Source organism: Drosophila nasuta, chromosome 2R, assembly GCF_023558535.2.
Source record: "Drosophila nasuta strain 15112-1781.00 chromosome 2R, ASM2355853v1, whole genome shotgun sequence".
Classification (NCBI taxonomy): domain Eukaryota; kingdom Metazoa; phylum Arthropoda; class Insecta; order Diptera; family Drosophilidae; genus Drosophila; species Drosophila nasuta.
In genome coordinates this window covers 30,715,226-30,732,343 of record NC_083456.1, presented here as the reverse complement: position 1 = coordinate 30,732,343, position 17,118 = coordinate 30,715,226, and the positions used below count along the sequence as shown (strand labels likewise).

Sequence of the window (17,118 nt, the reverse complement as noted above, 5' to 3'; positions counted from 1 at the left end):
GGCAATTTTGCACATACGCACAAGTGCACAAGTGCACAGAGAATCGAACGAACGTCCGATACAGAAAGTTGGCAATGTATTTGCACAATTTTTGCCAAATGAGTTTGCTTCGAGCTTAAGTTGCGGTTTTTATTTCGAAAACCTCTTTTCATTTACCCATTGCGTTGGCAGCTGCCTCATATAATATTGAGGTCAGTTGGACTTCAATCAACCTTTAACTGAAACTTCTGCAGTACAAAATATGAAATTTTCTTTTAAAATGTATCAAAAAGGGGGAAGGGGAAAGGGAGAAAATAGTTGCAGCTGCAACAGTATTTTTGTGCTACAGTGTTGTCTAAATGGATAAACGAAAAGGAAATGCAGTCAAAGAGCGCTGCTCTTCAAATAGACTTATTTGGAATTATGAGGTAAGCTTTTGCAGCAATTTCTTTTTAGCCTTTCCAACCGAATAGAGCGAAATAGTTGATGCTGATAATGATGATGATGATGATGGCTCAAACATTAATTAAAAGTCAGCCAATGTTCAATATTTCGACTCTATTAGCTTTTAAGTACTAAATTAGGTTGTGGCATCTTAAAGCGAACTTGCATTAAAGTCAAGATGAAGCCTGAAAGTAGGCAACACTTTTTGCTGTTGCCTGGAATGCAGCCAAATTCTCTATTTGGTGGCGCTAATGCTAATGGTTTCTGTCTTCTGCTTGGCTGCTTGGGTCGAACCTCCCACTTCGTGGCTATCTAAACAAAAAAGCCAAGCGTCGAGCAGGTCTCATAATTTGTGTCTTGTCTCAAGCTGCGAGATGCACTCAAGTGGGTGGAAATTCAATTAAGAACAAACGCCTGGCGCTAAAATCGGTTTATACTACGTATTTATTAAAGAGCCATTGCACCTTGTTTTTGGTTATCATGTTGCTGCAACATGTTGCAAGTTGCAAGCGCACAGCTGCCACAATTACTTGGCAAATAATTGAAATACGTGCACTGACAGCGAAATGTTTAGTTCACAAGACAAATATTTAAACTGCAATTAAATGAGTTGCAATTTACTGACAATGGTCAACTATTTGCGCTTAGGATTCATCCGACTGTCAATATCAATATTGTAGCATTATAAAACTGTCGATGTGGCAGGCAAAACCCAAGGGAATTACCTGCGCAGCAAATGTGCGTTGTCAACTGTCGTAAATGTGAATAATGCTCCACAAATAAACAAATCAGGTGCTGCTCGAGCTTCGACCATTTTGTTTATAATTTATGACATAAACCGGAAGGGTACGCAAAGCCGACGACGACGACGACGACGACGTCGGTCCTCCACGTGGCAGTCACTAAACTGAAATATTGCTCAACATTTTTATTATTTGCACACACATTCGCATTCGCATTCTGATTCACATTCACATTGCTTTCGTTCTCGAGCAAAGTAGCTCTAGTTGTTGACTGTTGTGTATTGAGAGTTGGCCCAGCCACCGCTGAGGAAGCTGGAAAAAAAAGGCTCACAAATAAAATCCAGCAAATGCTGACTGAGTTTTGTGGCTCTGCTCTGGACATGCCTCTGCTTTCGTGCAAACAACAGCAGTTGAGAACAATAACAACGATAACACCAAACAAAAACGAATACGACAACTCCAACTACGACTTCGACAGTGGGCATCTTGTGTTGCTTATTGAGCATAAATCTATAAATATGCCAAGCAATTGTTCTTCTACACAGCACAGCACTGAAATGGACAGCACACACAGTGAACACAGATCTCCCAGCTGACCTCATTCTGTATACACCATTCATTAGACTTTGTACTCTCCCTATTTTTCTCTACCAATTGTCTCTCTAGAGTATACTAAAACCTTACAAATTACAACAAAAATGAAGCTAACATGAGTAAAAGCACCGAAGTCTAGCCCACAATTACAGCAAATTTCAATTTGCAGTCTCTAAAAATGTGCTACGATTATATTTATGAATTGTCATTGAGCATTTTAAACCTTATTCTAAGTTTATATTTATAGCACAATAAATATTGTATAGAAGTTTGCAACAGGTATTGCATATGAGAGTCGGCTTAACAAAGAGTTATGAGATTTGAGAAATTCTTTTATTAAACAAAAGTGGAGCAATGAGTTTTAAACTAGCAAAAGCATTGAATGTTACATTTATAGAATTTAACATTTATTTTATACTGAACTATATATTATACAACGATAAACAATCTTCGTTTATTCACAAGCGTTTAATCCATATTTCATACATCATTTTTCCATTTAATATTATAGTTAATATACCATAAATTTCTTTAGTAGAATTTGTACTTTTATCTTTAAAGTTTTCCATTTAATCGATATGATTATCGCGCTGATTTTCAATTATGCCAAGCTCCAGAGCAGCAGCAATTGGAATGACAAACCCTATAACATTCCAAACCAACGACAATCCCGTTGCGTTGACGGACCCTTTGACTATCATGTCGTGAGCTTTGCAATTATTAATATTTAAATCGTTCGTTTATCACATCATCAAGCGCTCTGACTCTCTGTCTGTGGGCACAATGCAATCTGAATTGTGGACTCTCTGAGTGTTGCTTTGCTTCTCACTTAACTCAAACATAAATTCTGCAATTGTCGAGCACTTTAGCTGGGTCACACGGCCAATGGCATTGTGTATATTGTTGTTTGCCTTAAATTAGTTCAGTTGCCATTCTCGTTGCCAGTTGCCACACACACAGAGAGACAGACAGACAGAGAGACAATCGTGAGTGAAAAGCCCTAGCAATATTATCTAGCATTTATCGCTCAACGTGCATCGTGCATCGTGCATCGTGCAACTGCGTGGGGCAGGCAACTGGCAACTGCCAAGTGCCAACTGCCAACTGGTCGTCGTTGTCGTCGTCATGTGCAGCGCTGATTGTGGGTTATTTGTCATTAATATGCAAACAGTTAACTACATGTGCATGCGAATGTGCCTCCGCTTGTTTGTTAGTTTCTGTTCTCTGTTCTCTGTGTGTGAGTGTGTTTATTGTTCTCTCTCTCTCGGTTGTTATCTCCGTTTCACTCTTCAATCAATGCCGGAAGCGGAAGTTAATTGTGCGCATGTTGCATGCAACAAGGCAGCAAGTAGTCGACGCTCGTTTAAGCACACTTTAAGTCTTTGTCTTAAGTAATGCATGCTAAATTGTTACTACACGGCCTTTTAAACACAAATACGCAAAAAATTCAATAAACTGTTGAAATCACAGAGAGAAATAGAGAAAGAGAGAGAGTGTGAGTGGGAGTGGGAGAGAGAGGCGAATGTAATTTGTCGCTAACCAAGTGTGTACTAACCTCATTTTACTAAAAGCATTAAAAATAAAATGTAATCACATGCTTCATAAAAGTAATAACTACACATACACAAACACACACACACACACACACACTAACAGTCACACACACACAAATACAGAAAGATGGCAGGCGAGAGACACGAGTTTCCTGCACTTCAGAGCATCGCTGACTACGTGTCGCTATAAAAGTGCGGCTGAATGTGCTTTGAGTGTATGAGTATGTGAATATGAGAGCAGTGAGTGTATGTGTGTGTTTATAACTGTGAAAGCCTTGACGTCGCCAGGCATCGCTGTCACTGCCAACAGCCAACAGCCATAGACGTAGACGCAGTCGTCGTCGTCGTCGTCGTCGTCGTCATCGTCGTCATCATCGTCATCGCCAACGCCATTGTCTATGTCAAAGCACGCACAAAGCTGTATCTATAAATGTGTATGTGTATATGTATACATGTGTGTGTGTGTGTGTGTGCATTAGTGTGCGTATGCGCGTCTGATTTTTATGAGACGATTATGGCTTGCTTTTTATTATTTGCCATTGAGCTAAAGTGTTGTGGCATGAAAATGTGGCATGGCATTCGCAAGTGCTTCGATCTCTCTCATTCTCTCACTCTCTCACTCTCGCTCTTGCCTTGACTCCATCTCCCAGTTGCAGTTGAACTCGAAATTCTTGTGTGTTAATTACTGTCAAGCCCAGCAAGGCACATGCCCAAAACTTGTCGAAAATGTCCAACTGGTTGACCTGACTACCAAACGAGCCAGAGAGCGAGTTTCTGGGACTTACTCATTATGCCAACTGGCTGTCAGGTAAAGCTATAGAAAACGCAACCTTCCCTCTCTCTCAGTCTCAGTCTCAGTCGCAGTCTGTGTGTCTATCTCAGGCTGCAGAAACTGCAGCTCGTTAGTGCCAAAAATGCAGAATACCAATTACAATAGACTGACGTTCTTGGAAGCAGTTTTCTCTCACTCTCGTCTCTGTTTGTGGCATCGATACTCTGCAACTGAGAACTGACAAATGTTGATAAATGCAGTGTCAACGAAATGAAATATTAAGGCCAGTTCCCAGCTATGAAATTGGTGGATTACGAATGCTCCCACAAAACTTGAGTTTTGTGAGCTTTATCGTGTTGCATATGACAGGCTAAGGAGAGATAGAAGACAGAGTCAATTGACAGTTCGTTGAGCCAAAAAAGTTATTAATTTGGCAGTTGTGAAAAACTTGATTCGAAATTCACTTTAAAAGCTAATTCGAGCTAATGAAGTGCCCTCCAGCTGCTCCCAGCTTTAGCTCAAATTCGATTCGATTCATCATGATGTTGGCCTAGGCCTGGCCGTAAGTCAGTTCGTGCGCACATGTGAAGATTGGTTGGCCTGTCCAGCATCTTGGCCTTATGCACGCTCACTTACGCACGAATCTGTGCGTGGCAACAATCGCCAGCGGCGCAAACTTGAAGCAGCAGCATAAGCAGCATAAACATGCTCAATAATATACTACAAGTGTATGAAGAGCGAATAGTTAGCCATGCGTGGCAATTTGACCCAACAAGAATGGAGACTGAACGTTGCCAAAAAGTTTATAATGGAATTTGTAAGCATGAATAATTATGTGCACGAGACTTATTTCTTTGAAATTTTTGCTTGCGCCAGGATATGCTGATCCTAAAGAACTGTTGCTGTTGCTGATGTGTGTGTCCTTTTTCTGGACTTCTGCACGAGTGCGTCTTAAATTTTGTTAAAGTTGGCTAATTAACTTGATTGGCTTTGATTTGATAAGCACTTCGGCTGCCTTCCGCTTACTTTCTTCTCTTCTCTCTCTCTTTAGCCACATGGCGTATGAGTAATGCTGTGAACTGCGAGTATCAACGCTCGCTGCTATAATCCGTTGGCGATACAGCAATAACAAAGGTATCAGGTGGCATCGCCATCCATCCATCTACTGATTAATTAATTATTTTCGGTGCGCTGTCCTTGACAAATGCTAATTGCGAGTGAGTTCAGTCTTTGCTTTTCAATTGTTTTTAATGCTCATTTTGCTCGAAAAACAAATATGCGCAGCAAGATTTAAGCCAAAACAAACTAAGCATCGATGGCAACAGTGACTGTCTGCGTCTCGTTCAATGCCGCGGGGCTTTTGTCCAGCATCGACATGCGAAATTGTATGCAAATGACAATGTAGCTCGCCATGCCAAAAATAAACTGAAACGAAAGCGGTTTTAAAGTTGTTTGCCTTAGTCTTTGCTTCTTTGAGCTTACTTTCCCAAGCATTTCATTATTAATAACCAAAAATCCACCAGCGCTGAATTGACAACTCTCTTGGCCCAGTTGAGCTGATAGACGCCAGAGACACGCATTGAGTTGGCCATCAACTCGATGGGCACTGAGGCTGTGTAGTATGGAGCGAAATTTTCGCTGCAGCAGCTCACAGCGGCTCCAGATCATAAAGGGTATGGACAGCTCTAGAAACTTGACTAATTCCTCAACTGCGCAATCTGCAAAGCAAAAGTGAATAGTAGAATTATAAAATTAGCAAAGGAGAAAGCTACAGTCAAGTGTGCTCGTTGCAAAATAATGTGGAATTTTACATAAAATATACTAAATTAATATAAAATACTAATATATACCGAAGATTATATTTGGTATATTAAAACACTATTACTTTTAAAATACACAATAAAATTCATAGGACGCTATTATACTTAAAATGTACCAAATTCATATACCGAAAAATACACCAATATACCGAATGCTATATTTGGTATATCAATACTTATAAAATACCAAGCAAACATTGCTGTATTATACTTAAAATATATGAAACTAATATACCAGAAAATACGAAAATGTACCGAAAGCTATATTTGGTTTATCAATATACTACTAATTTAAAAAGACACAACAAATCAGGGAAGTATTATACTTAAAATATATTAAATTAGCATTCTAAAATATACCGAATGCTATGCATAACTATACAAAAAAAAACCTAAGACAAAGTTCTAATATACAAAGAATGTTCACTTACATTGCACTATCGCGGCATTTCTTTGACTCTGCACATTGATGAAGATCCAATAGGGCAATACGAAGATGTCGACAAATAACTTGAGCATCACAATAATCAGACTCCGCTCAAAGTTTCTCTCAATCGAACGTATTGTGTTCCAGAGTATGCTGTGAAGTTGTCGCAGAGTCGATAAACGTTCTAAAGAATTTGTTAGTTCACATCCTGAACTCTGTAGTTGCTCCACAAGTTCAGAGCTGACTTCAATGAGCTCCTGATAGAACGCCATGATCAGCACAGAGTACAAACTGAATTCGCTGAAGCGTATAAGTAAAACTATTTCCGAGTAAAAGTTGTAGTAGAGCAACAGCGATTCGTCCGTAACCAAATTATTGTAGATGCTCATGCCCAACAAAATAATGCAGCGCAGTAATAACGATCCATAGATGCAACGGCAATGGCTTTGAATACGTTGCAGATTCACTTGATGGCCGAATTGCACTCGCAGCATGTATCTCATGCGTTCCAGTTGCTGTTCGATCTGTTCGCTTCGATTGCGCCACAGCAATTCCATGGCAACCGCAATGTGGCAAGTGATGAGTGCCAGAAAGTTCAACACATCGATGAAGCGCGAAAAGAAATCAACTTGAATGTCGTAGACCACTTGGTAGTTAAAACTAATTCGCCAATGGAAGAAGAAAGCGAGATACGCGAATAATGCGACCATGTAGAAGAGATTCACATGCCTCCAAACTTGAGGTGGCAGCAACAGCAGCAAGTGCATCAGGCGACGCATGAGGCGCAGCGAAACGTTGTGCAACTCGATTGGCACATGCCACATGACTGAAGCGGAAGTCTTGGCATAACTTTGAGTGCTCTGAACAACAAGATACGCCATCGATGAGTAATTGGCCATTGCATAATTGATGAGAATGTCAAATAAGCGGAAGCATTTGAATGTTTGCTTATTAACTGCATTCTTAATTTACTTATGTACCTCAACAAGCAGTCGACCAAAGAACAATTTATTAAAATTCTATTACAATTTCTTAAATTTTGAAGTTATCTAGCATTTTTTTCTAACAAAAAATAATTCAAACTAATTTCAAGAATTTATTCTATAACTTTTTTAAGCTTTAAATAGATTTAAAATGGTTTACGGCTAACAAGATTTCAGTTAAAATAATGTTCAATATGTATTCAAGCTTCAAAGAGATCTAAAATTATATACAAATATTTATAAAATTTCTAACAAAAGTACTTTCAAACTTTACAAAGATTTGCGATCTCAGCAACCACATGAATTACTCTCGAGTTCCTACGACTTATATTGTAAATTTCATTTCAATAACACTTTTAACGTTGTAAATTACACATGTACAGAAAAAGAACACGGATTCTTACAACTCAAAACAGACAGCTGAAATGCTATCTTTGATTTTTAAAAGCAAGTATTTAAAGTATTTTATTTTCTGACATTTTGTAATCTAAAACTCTTCTGCCTTTTATAATTTAATATACAGATACGATGTCTCTGTCCGATTGTGAAGTCTCTGCAAATGCAAGATGTCGGCTTCATGTGAATAAAAGTTGATCCGAAACTGTATGCAAATGAAAATGTAGCTGACAACACCGAAAAGGAACTGCAAAGAGAATAATAAAACGAATGAAATATAATACATTTTAAATAAATTCTATATAAATTACCCTTCCCAGCATTTCATTATTAAGCGTTATAAAGCCACCAATGCGATAATGACATCTTTCCTGAGTCAACTGACTTGAGATTCTAAGTAAAGCCTCATTTAGTTGCTCATTGTTTCGATCTGAGTAAACTCCATGAAACTGAGAGCGCAGCTTTCTTTGTAGATAATCACAACGTGTGCTAATCCAGCAAGGAATAATCACTTCCAAAAGTTTGCCAATTTCCTCAGTAATGCACCCTTGAAGAGGAATACTTGGAATATTTATTTATTTATTATTTTCTTTACTCACATGAATGCAGTGCAAAATTGTCAAATTTTCTGCTGACATACAACCAGTAAGGAATAACCGAGGTGTCCACAAAGTTCTTCATCATAATCACAATGATACTCAGCTCAAAGTTTTTCTCAATCTCACGCTGTGTGCTCCACAACAGTTGATGCAGCTCTTGCATCACAAATATGCGTTCCACACACAAATTGTCTTTCGTCTGTAGTTCGAAAATCAACTGAGAACTCGCAGAGTTCAATTCCTGATAGATGGACAGCACAAGAACTCCGTGCAAAATGAATTCACAGCAGCGCAGAATTTCCACCATTTCCGAATAGAAGTTCAACACGTAGAGAAAATAGGTGTTTGTGGTTGTAAAGTTCATCAGAGTCATAATTGTTAGCACAATAACTCGAAGAAAGAGAAAACTGAAAACCAAGTTGCAATGCAATTGAATTCTCTTCACATTCACTTTGTGTCCCAATTTCTCGTGCAAAGTGTTTTGTAGCTCTTGAAACTTCTGGTCGATGACAATGCTGCGATTCTTCCAGATCAATTCCAGGGCAACAGTCACATGTCCCGAAATTAAGGCGATGAAATTAAAGAAATCAACAGCGAGCGAGAAATAATCATTCATATAATCATAGTTCACTTCGTACTTGAAGCCAAAGCGCCAATGCGTAATGATGATGAGATAAGTCAAGATACTCAGACTATAGAACAGCTTCAGATGCAGTTGAGGACGAGGTGGCAAGAGCAATATGCAACACATAAAGTGCCGCATGAGGCGCAGCGAGCAGTCCTGTAGTTCCATTGGTTAATGTTTCGTGACTAAAATGAAATCAACTTGAAGGCTGCTTTCAATAATTAGTATTAATTTGCTAAAGTGCAGATAAACGAGCAGCTAATTGATGCAGTCAACTTTTAATTGGATAGATTATATATCAAGTAAAGTATAGATTCCATCGCAGAAAGCGAAGTTAATGCAGCGAAGCATTTTGACACAGCAAGGCTAGATTGATGACCCCGTGTGCTTGGCTTTTGCCCATGAACATAATTCTGAACTGCATACAAATGATGAAGTAGCTTATCATGCCAAAAAGAAACTGAAAGTGAAGGGGTTATTAAAAATAAAAAAAAAGATAGTAGATGCTGTCTCACCTTGCCCATCATTTTATTGTTGAGTGTTAGATAGCCTCCAATATTAAACTGACTCTTCTCTTGGGACAATTGAGTAGATACTTTAAGCAGTGCAGAGTTTATTTCGTATCTTAAGCGATTTCTAGAGACACCATGAAAAAGCGAGTGAAATTTGCGTTGCAAGAGATCGCAGCGAGTGCAGATCCAACACGGAATACAAATCTCCAGCAGCTTTCCAAATTCCTCAGTTGCAGTGTCTGTAAAGTAAATGAAGTAAATAAAAATAGATACAATATCTTAAATCTATCCTTACACAGCTGCATTGCAAGAGCATTGGTTCTGGTGCTGTTGAGATACAACCAGTAAGGCATCACTGAGCTATCCACAAAGCACTTCATCATGACCATGATTAAGCTGCGCTCAAAGTTCTTCTCGATGTCGCGGTGAGTTTTCCAGAGCAGCTGATGTAATTGTTGCAGAACAGCCAAACGTTGCACCTGCAAGTTTAACTCCGATGCCAAAAGATTATTTGAAAGTCTCATTACAATATCATTTCCCACATCGTTGAGTTCCTTGTAGAAACCCAAAACAAGCGTCGCATGCAAACTGAACTCCATGCAACGTAGAGTAAAGACAAGCTCAGAGTACAGATGACAAATGAGCAGCAGCGAAGTGTTGGTGGAAATACAGTTAAAAATTGTTATAGAAAACAAAATGGAAAATCGAATAGCAATGATTTTATAGATGATGTTGCAGTATCTCTGATCGCTGAGATTCCACCAGAGCAGCTCCGTGGCCATCACAGAGTGTCCCACAATGAGAGCCACAAAGTTGATCAGGTCGAGCACACGTGAGACATCATCGTTAACGGCATCGAAGATGACTTCGTAATTGAAGGCGAAGCGCCAGCGAAAGATGCTCAAAATGTAGATGAAGAGAACGGTGTTGTAGAGTATCTTCCAGCCGAGTTCCGGTTGCGGTGGCAGCAACAGCAGCAGGTGCATCAAGTGGCGCATGAAGCGCAACGAGACGTTGTGCAATTCACCTGGCACATGCCACATGACTGAGAGACAGTAAATTCGAATGGTGGCAATGGCTGATCAATTAGCAAATTGCTTGATGCCAAACAATGTGATTACAAGTCTGTGACGAACACCACGAGGTTCTACTCATCTAAGCCTACTCTGTCTAGCTAACTTGCCGGCTCAGTTCAGGGCTGGGGTGGGTCTTTGGCTTCGACTGGGTAGTAAGTCATCATAAATTAAAGTGTAGACAGAGTGTAATACCAGGGGAGAGGGACAGTACTCATTTCGCATTATCTCAAACGCTCGCACATCTAGTGCCCAATCAAAATTAAAAGTTTAACGCCTCATTGTTTTCTTCTCCATAATATTCAGTATTTTAATACACATACTTCATTTTGTTTATAAAAATTATCTCTAATTAACAATAGTGCTTGATTTATCGAGCTATTATTTATCGTTACGTTAATCTGTTTTGTTTAAATATTTGTCTTCATGACTTAATAATACGAAAAATATACCAACACGGAACACACGGAATTGAAAGCCTCACAATCACAACCCCAATCAACTATAAATACAGTCACGGCTATGCCGTACTTACGCACTTTCCATCGAAGTTAGCAGGCCTGATAACCGATGAATCCGTCGTAGCATATATGATTGTTGATGATAGCTGTTAAAGATGATAAAAGGTTATGGTTATCAGGCTATCAATCCCTATGTACCCATGTTGGCTGTGTGAAAAGTCGAAAAATGAGTTAGTTGATCTGACAAGTACTATTTACAAATTCAATTTAATTTTTCAAGTATTCAAACCATGTTGGCACTTTTAGTGCATTTTACGAACGAAAACAATCCAATGCAGATGGTGCTGGCGGGTTTTGTGTGGAGCCGTAGATCTCTCGCCGGAAGATCTACGCTCCTTTGAACGTCTCTAGTATCGCCTTCGCTTAGCCGCTATCGAATACCGTTTGATAATCTGCAGCGAAGATTCGCTGCCGCAAGATTATCGCCTTATTCCCACTCTAGCCGGTTGTTTGCAGCGAGGTTCGCCGCCTTCACCCAAAACTCCCTTAGGCTTGCAGGTTAGGGTGAATATCCGCGTGCGCTTCACTAGTTGCACTTGTTCAACAAAAGGGGGGGGAGACGAGGATCGCAATGTGCAACACCTATTCCACTCTAAGGAGGGTCTAGCGGGTGCAATTGCCAGAGGTATGGCCAATAAGCTGCATAAAATAGCATTTTTACTGCAAGGTCTAATCAGATGGACACTACTTACCAATCAGTGGCAAGAGAAAATTTAGCAATTCTAAATTCTCTATTAGAGCCGGCCAATCCAAGTTGGCGACAAAAGAAAACCTTGGATGCCAAAATTGTTGGCTTTCCTTTCTTGGTTGCAGTATTATTTTAAATTTATTTTTGCAATTTTTCTTTGCAAATTTTTGGTCTGATGTAATAATGCTCTCAGTGAAAAAAGTGCATAAGTGAAGATGGCTGCCCTTAGTGAGTACTCAAAGCATCTCTGTGTGGATCAAGGCGATACTTACTACCCGTTCGATAAACTCAACAGTTGAACTATGCTAAGTGGAGTTGCCAACTTAATTAAGGCTTTGGCGCATCAGCTGATGCTTTGATTTGTGACAATCAGATGTTTATTTTTGCAACTTTAATTTAGACAACTACCTCACAACAGCAGATTTTAATCGAGAGTTCAATCGAAGACGTAAAATCTGAAAGAAGGTAGTTACTCTTTGAATTCCCACAAGTCTTTAGCATGAAATTGACCAATTTCCTTGCCCTCTAAATTTTCTAATAGGTATAAGGCCTGTCCAATTTTTCGCTTTACTCGTGCCTTAAGGCCGACTGGTGCAAGCTTAGCGTTGAAATTGTTTGCCATATTGCTCAGTGCCCAGTTACGCTTAATTACTGTCTGGCCAACTTCAAAGGTTCGTTCTTTAGTACGAAAGTTATACGATCTCTGATTCTTTTCATATGCCTTTTTCAGATATTTGTGAATATCAGCACGGATTTTAGAAAATTTGTCAGCACGATCGAGTCGAGCAGTTCCTTCACTTAAGAGATTCAAATTTTTAAGTACTGTGTAGTCTTTACCATGCGTCATCATATGTTGTCCAAATACAACATAGTACGGTGACGCGCCTATCGATTGATGTATGTTATTGCGTAGAGCACAATTGATACTGCTAACATATATATCCCATTCTCGCTGGTCTGAACGAATAAATGATCTTAACGCCGCATTAATGGATCTATTGACTCTTTCAGCTGCATTACTTTGAGGGGAATATGCTCCAGTGAACATGTGTTTGATACCATACGAAGACAAAAATGCAGCGAATTCTCGGCTTTTAAACTGAGTGCCGTTGTCGCTGATTATGAACTCTGGTGTGCCAAAACAGTTAAATACAGTGTTGCGCAAGTGATCAATGATTATTAAAGTCGAAAATTTCTTAACTGGTATAAGAAATGTGAATTTTGAAAGATGATCTAGGATGATAAAAATTCCAATATTACCAAGTTTTGAGCGTGGAAACGGACCTATGAAATCTATGTAGAGTCTTTGAAATACTCGCTCACTAATTGTTTGAATACCCATTGGCGGCTTTAGATTTTGTGTCGGGTATTTTGAGGTTTGACATATTTCGCATTTGCTAATAAAGTCTCGCACTTCCACTACCATTCGTGGCCAATAAAAATGCCTACGAATGCGTTCTAGACACTTCGCTGTGCCGCAATGTGCTGACGTTGGGGTACAATGAGCTGAAACTATCACCGAATTTCTGAGAGATGTAGGGACGTACAGTTTCCAGCCATCGCCAATATCTTCGCTGACGTCGGAAGGCAATACTGCTCTGTAATATAAATATCCGTCTATGATTTTGAAATCCGGAAGATTGATTTGCTCATCTTCTCTTTTAACTCGACATAATCACTTTCGAGAAATGCATCCGAGTTTAAATCTATCTCTGGTAGTATTTCGAGCTCAACAACATCTACATTTTCTTCGAATGCTCTGGAAAGAGTGTCAGCGACTACATTTTGACTGCCCTTTCGATGTTCGATCTGAAAATCCATTCCTTGTAGCTTTAACGCCCACCGAGCAAGTCTGCCATGAAGGTCTGTTTGATTCATCAACCATTTCAGACTTGCATGATCGGTTATAACTTTGAATGATTGGCCTTCTATATACATACGGAATCGCTTAATGGCTAATACAACTGCCAAGCATTCTAATTCCGTTGTAGAATAATTTCGTTGTGCTTTGTTCAACTTTTTCGACATATATGCAATGGGTAGTTCGTTGCCTTCTGCATCAAGTTGAGCTAATACGGCGCCGATGCCATATGTTGAAGCGTCACATTGCACTATGAATGGCAACTCATAGTTGGGATGACGCAAAAACGGAGCAGCACATAGTCTATGTTTTATTGCTTCGAACGCATGTTGGGCCTCTTCATTCCATTCAAATTTCTTTCCTTTTAGCAGCTCTGTTAGTTCAAAGATGACCGTTGAGTACTGGGGAATAAAACGCTGGTACCAACCAGTCATGCCCAGGAATCGTCTCAGTTGGCGTCTGGACTGTGGCACCGGAAATTCGGAAACGGCTTGCACTTTCATTGATTTACTCGAAGTGTGCCTTCTCCTACTACATGGCCTAAGTAATCTACTTCTCGTATTCCAAACTGACTTTTGGTAACATTTATTGTTAGTCCCGCTTTTCGTAATCTATTTGCCACTTCGGTCAGATGCAGTAAGTGGTCTTCAAAGTTAGAGGACATGACCAATAGATCATCTAGGTATACGAATACGTGTTCCTTCATGTCATAGGGAATTACTTGATCCATAAGACGACACATTGTATGAGGTGAGTTACACAAGCCAAATGGCATCCGAGTAAACTGATACAAGGGTCTATTTGGTACCGTAAAAGCAGTTTTGGTCGCGCTTCTTTGTCTAGAGAAATTTGCCAAAAGGCATCTTTTAAATCGATTTTGGAAATGCACTTAACAGATGGCAATCGACTTAGAAGACCTTCTAAGCTAGGCATGGGATATGCGTCCTTCTTCGTCACTGCGTTTAGCTTTCGAGAATCAAGACATAGACGATCTTTGCCAGGTTTAACAATCAAAACCACAGGCGAGGACCATGCAGAGTTCGAAGCTTCTTCTATTACTCCTAAACGTAACATGCGGTCAATCTCGGCACAAAGTCGCTTTTCTTTAGCTGGAGATATGGGATAGTATCTTTGTTTAATGGGAGTACTATCTCCTGTGTCTATAGAATGTTCAAGAAGTGTTGTTTTTCCTAAGCCGTCCCTTTCGCATGACGGAAAAAAATCAACAACTGCTTGTAATCTGCGTTTTTGCATTACTGTAAGAGACAATTTGGGTATCGTTTCATTTTCAATTTCAGATTCAGTTACTGCATTAACATAACTAACAGAAATTCCAAATTTATTCCAAAAGTCAATTCCGCAAATAACATCTTGCGTGATGGCGCTAACAATTAGGAACTCAAACGATTGCTTTGTCGAATTATATTCGATTGGAAGATTAATGGTACCAGCGACCTTTTGAGGTTGTCCATCAGCAGTTTTAACAAATCCTTTGGATTTAAGATAGTTAATATTATTTTCAAGAATGTACTTTGCTAAGTTTCCTCCGATCACGCTTTTATTTGCTCCGCTATCGAGCAAGGCCAAACAACGCTGATCGAGAATGTTGAGGTAAGTAAAGGGTCGTATATCGTTGTCTTTATTTACGATAGCTGATATCCTATAAGAATTTAGTACACGCTTTTTCGACCAAAATGTATGCATACGATGAGCAGCACGCGATTTCGGAGATGTGTGTATTTTTCTTAATCGCAAATGATAAGGTATAAAATGTCGATGAATTTGTAAGTCAGGTAAGTTATTCGATATAGCAGGTGGTTGAGAATACTCTAGAGAATTTGGTTCTATTTTAATTGCGGATATCCGCTTTTGGTGGTAAGCGAATACCCTTCTGCGAGTTTTCCTGTTTGGTTTTACATTTTGTACAATTTGGTTTATATGTGTCAAGTTTTCCACAGCCATAACAAAATATACGACGTGATTTCAGGCAATCCTGGTAACGATGACCAATTTCATCGCAATTCCAGCATTTGAAATTATCAGAGTACTTCATAGCATTTACATCTGCTGATTCTGAGTCTTCATCTTCCGAGCCTGACTCAGGTCTTTTTCTAAAGCAATCTCATGAATAACTCGGTTGGGGTTATTCGATCGATTTTGATGTTTAGGCAGTTGTGAGTAGAATTCTTCATGTTTGTGACATTCTCTACGAAGGATAGCTAAATTTGAAATTGGGACATGTAATAGTTCATGTCGAAGATCTGGTTTCAAATTATGTTTAACATAAGAGACCAATTCGGTATCGGATAGACGAGAATTAAGCGTATCTGCTATGTTTAACATCGCATCCAGATATTCATCAAAAGGTTCATTAAACTTTTGTTTCCTGCGTCTTAAGCTATCTTTTATGTCTTCATCGGTTCTTTGATTTTGGTATCTTTCGCATAAACGAGAACAAAGATTATACCAATTCCTATGATGAGAGCTACGATGAAACCTCCAATAGAATGTTAACGCTGGACCTGAGAATAGTAAGTGCGCAAACTGATACAACGTATTAAAGTTTCCGCTCAAACAACGAGAGGTCAAGCAATTTATTCGATATATAAAGTCATCGATTGGTATATCAGTTGGTGTACCACTGAACTTAAGATGCCAATTAACAATGGTACTGGAAATTCGGTCAGGCCGATCGAGACTACCAGATATATTTCCTGATTGCCCCAATCCTTCGTTATTCTGATCTGGAATTTCGTTATCCCATTCCAATTGCGGTTCCTCGGAACGAACTATTGGCGGTTGGGCGGCAATATTTAAGTTTCTAAAGGCAAATTCAACCTGATCAGCGATAGTAGCGACTAGTTCCGCTCGAAAGTTATCGAGTGAAGAAGTGATAAGTCCTTGAACTCGTTGTTCAGACACAGCTGGAACGGGTGTGGTTGTACTTCCTGTTGATGCTCGGGGTAAGCGACTTTCTCGCGCAGCATTTTGATGCTGCCTGGAAGTAGGTACATTTTGTTCTAAGCTTGCCCTGTGTTGCCAAGAAGGAGATTGTGCGGCATTTCTCATGAGATTCTCTCTCTGATTAGCTCTTGTTTTGGTCGATCTCGTGGTTTAGTACCAGCGGCTCCCGAGGCTTCGCGTGAAACTGGGGTGCTGCAACTGTATGAAGCATGCTTAACCCTTCAGATTGTTCTGAGCCAAAAATATCTCCTATCCTGCACGGCTTTTGCAAGTTGGACAAGTTTCGCTAGTATTGAGCCAATTGGATATACATTCGGAGTGAAAGTTATGACTACAAGGGGTTTTACTAATTCAAATTCAGACGATTTTAAATCATTGCAAATTTTGCAAAGAATTAGTGAACTAGCTGATGCGAGGTTTTCGTCGCTGCGAGTAACCGGCATAATGAATTAAAATATGAATGTGAACTAGTACGGTATTCGATATTGACAAGGTAATTGACAAAAATAAGTTTACGATATGCGATAATATAGTGTTCAAGTTTTAAGTTTTAAGTTTGGGACT

General features: G+C 39.4%; 3 protein-coding genes across 3 annotated transcripts; all 3 read right to left on the bottom strand.

Moving 5' to 3' along the window:
• Positions 1 to 5,390: 5,390 nt before the first annotated feature.
• LOC132785209 (putative gustatory receptor 98a) lies at positions 5,391 to 7,156 on the bottom strand. Its single transcript, XM_060791201.1, has 3 exons — positions 6,337 to 7,156; positions 5,568 to 5,803; positions 5,391 to 5,510 (listed from the first exon to the last, which is right to left on the bottom strand). The coding sequence occupies exons 1-3, from the start codon at positions 7,154 to 7,156 to the stop codon at positions 5,391 to 5,393; spliced, it is 1,176 nt and encodes a 391-aa protein (XP_060647184.1).
• Positions 7,157 to 7,726: 570 nt separating this feature from the next.
• Positions 7,727 to 9,103, bottom strand: LOC132785208 (putative gustatory receptor 98a). The gene is made up of 3 exons (XM_060791200.1): positions 8,311 to 9,103; positions 8,023 to 8,258; positions 7,727 to 7,958 (listed from the first exon to the last, which is right to left on the bottom strand). The coding sequence occupies exons 1-3, from the start codon at positions 9,101 to 9,103 to the stop codon at positions 7,821 to 7,823; spliced, it is 1,167 nt and encodes a 388-aa protein (XP_060647183.1). The 3' UTR covers positions 7,727 to 7,820.
• A 166-nt stretch (positions 9,104 to 9,269) lies between these two features.
• LOC132785207 (putative gustatory receptor 98a) lies at positions 9,270 to 10,490 on the bottom strand. Its single transcript, XM_060791199.1, has 3 exons — positions 9,743 to 10,490; positions 9,451 to 9,686; positions 9,270 to 9,395 (listed from the first exon to the last, which is right to left on the bottom strand). The coding sequence occupies exons 1-3, from the start codon at positions 10,488 to 10,490 to the stop codon at positions 9,270 to 9,272; spliced, it is 1,110 nt and encodes a 369-aa protein (XP_060647182.1).
• Positions 10,491 to 17,118: the final 6,628 nt, after the last annotated feature.

What these genes read in the sequence shown, in the direction of transcription:
- LOC132785207 (XM_060791199.1), bottom strand. Translation starts at nt 10,490, where the DNA reads ATGTGGCATGTGCCAGGTGAATTGCACAACGTCTCGTTGCGCTTCATG. An exon ending in TGCTCTTGCAATGCAGCTGT is followed by an intron (nt 9,687 to 9,742) that starts GTAAGGATAGAT and finishes TTTACTTTACAG; the next exon opens with ACACTGCAACTGAGGAATTT. An exon ending in ACAATAAAATGATGGGCAAG is followed by an intron (nt 9,396 to 9,450) that starts GTGAGACAGCAT and finishes CTTCACTTTCAG; the next exon opens with TTTCTTTTTGGCATGATAAG.
- LOC132785209 (XM_060791201.1), bottom strand. Translation starts at nt 7,156, where the DNA reads ATGTGGCATGTGCCAATCGAGTTGCACAACGTTTCGCTGCGCCTCATG. An exon ending in AAATGCCGCGATAGTGCAAT is followed by an intron (nt 5,804 to 6,336) that starts GTAAGTGAACAT and finishes TTTGCTTTGCAG; the next exon opens with ATTGCGCAGTTGAGGAATTA. An exon ending in ATAATGAAATGCTTGGGAAA is followed by an intron (nt 5,511 to 5,567) that starts GTAAGCTCAAAG and finishes CTTTCGTTTCAG; the next exon opens with TTTATTTTTGGCATGGCGAG.
- LOC132785208 (XM_060791200.1), bottom strand. Translation starts at nt 9,103, where the DNA reads ATGGAACTACAGGACTGCTCGCTGCGCCTCATGCGGCACTTTATGTGT. An exon ending in CAATTTTGCACTGCATTCAT is followed by an intron (nt 8,259 to 8,310) that starts GTGAGTAAAGAA and finishes TTCCTCTTCAAG; the next exon opens with GGTGCATTACTGAGGAAATT. An exon ending in ATAATGAAATGCTGGGAAGG is followed by an intron (nt 7,959 to 8,022) that starts GTAATTTATATA and finishes TTCTCTTTGCAG; the next exon opens with TTCCTTTTCGGTGTTGTCAG.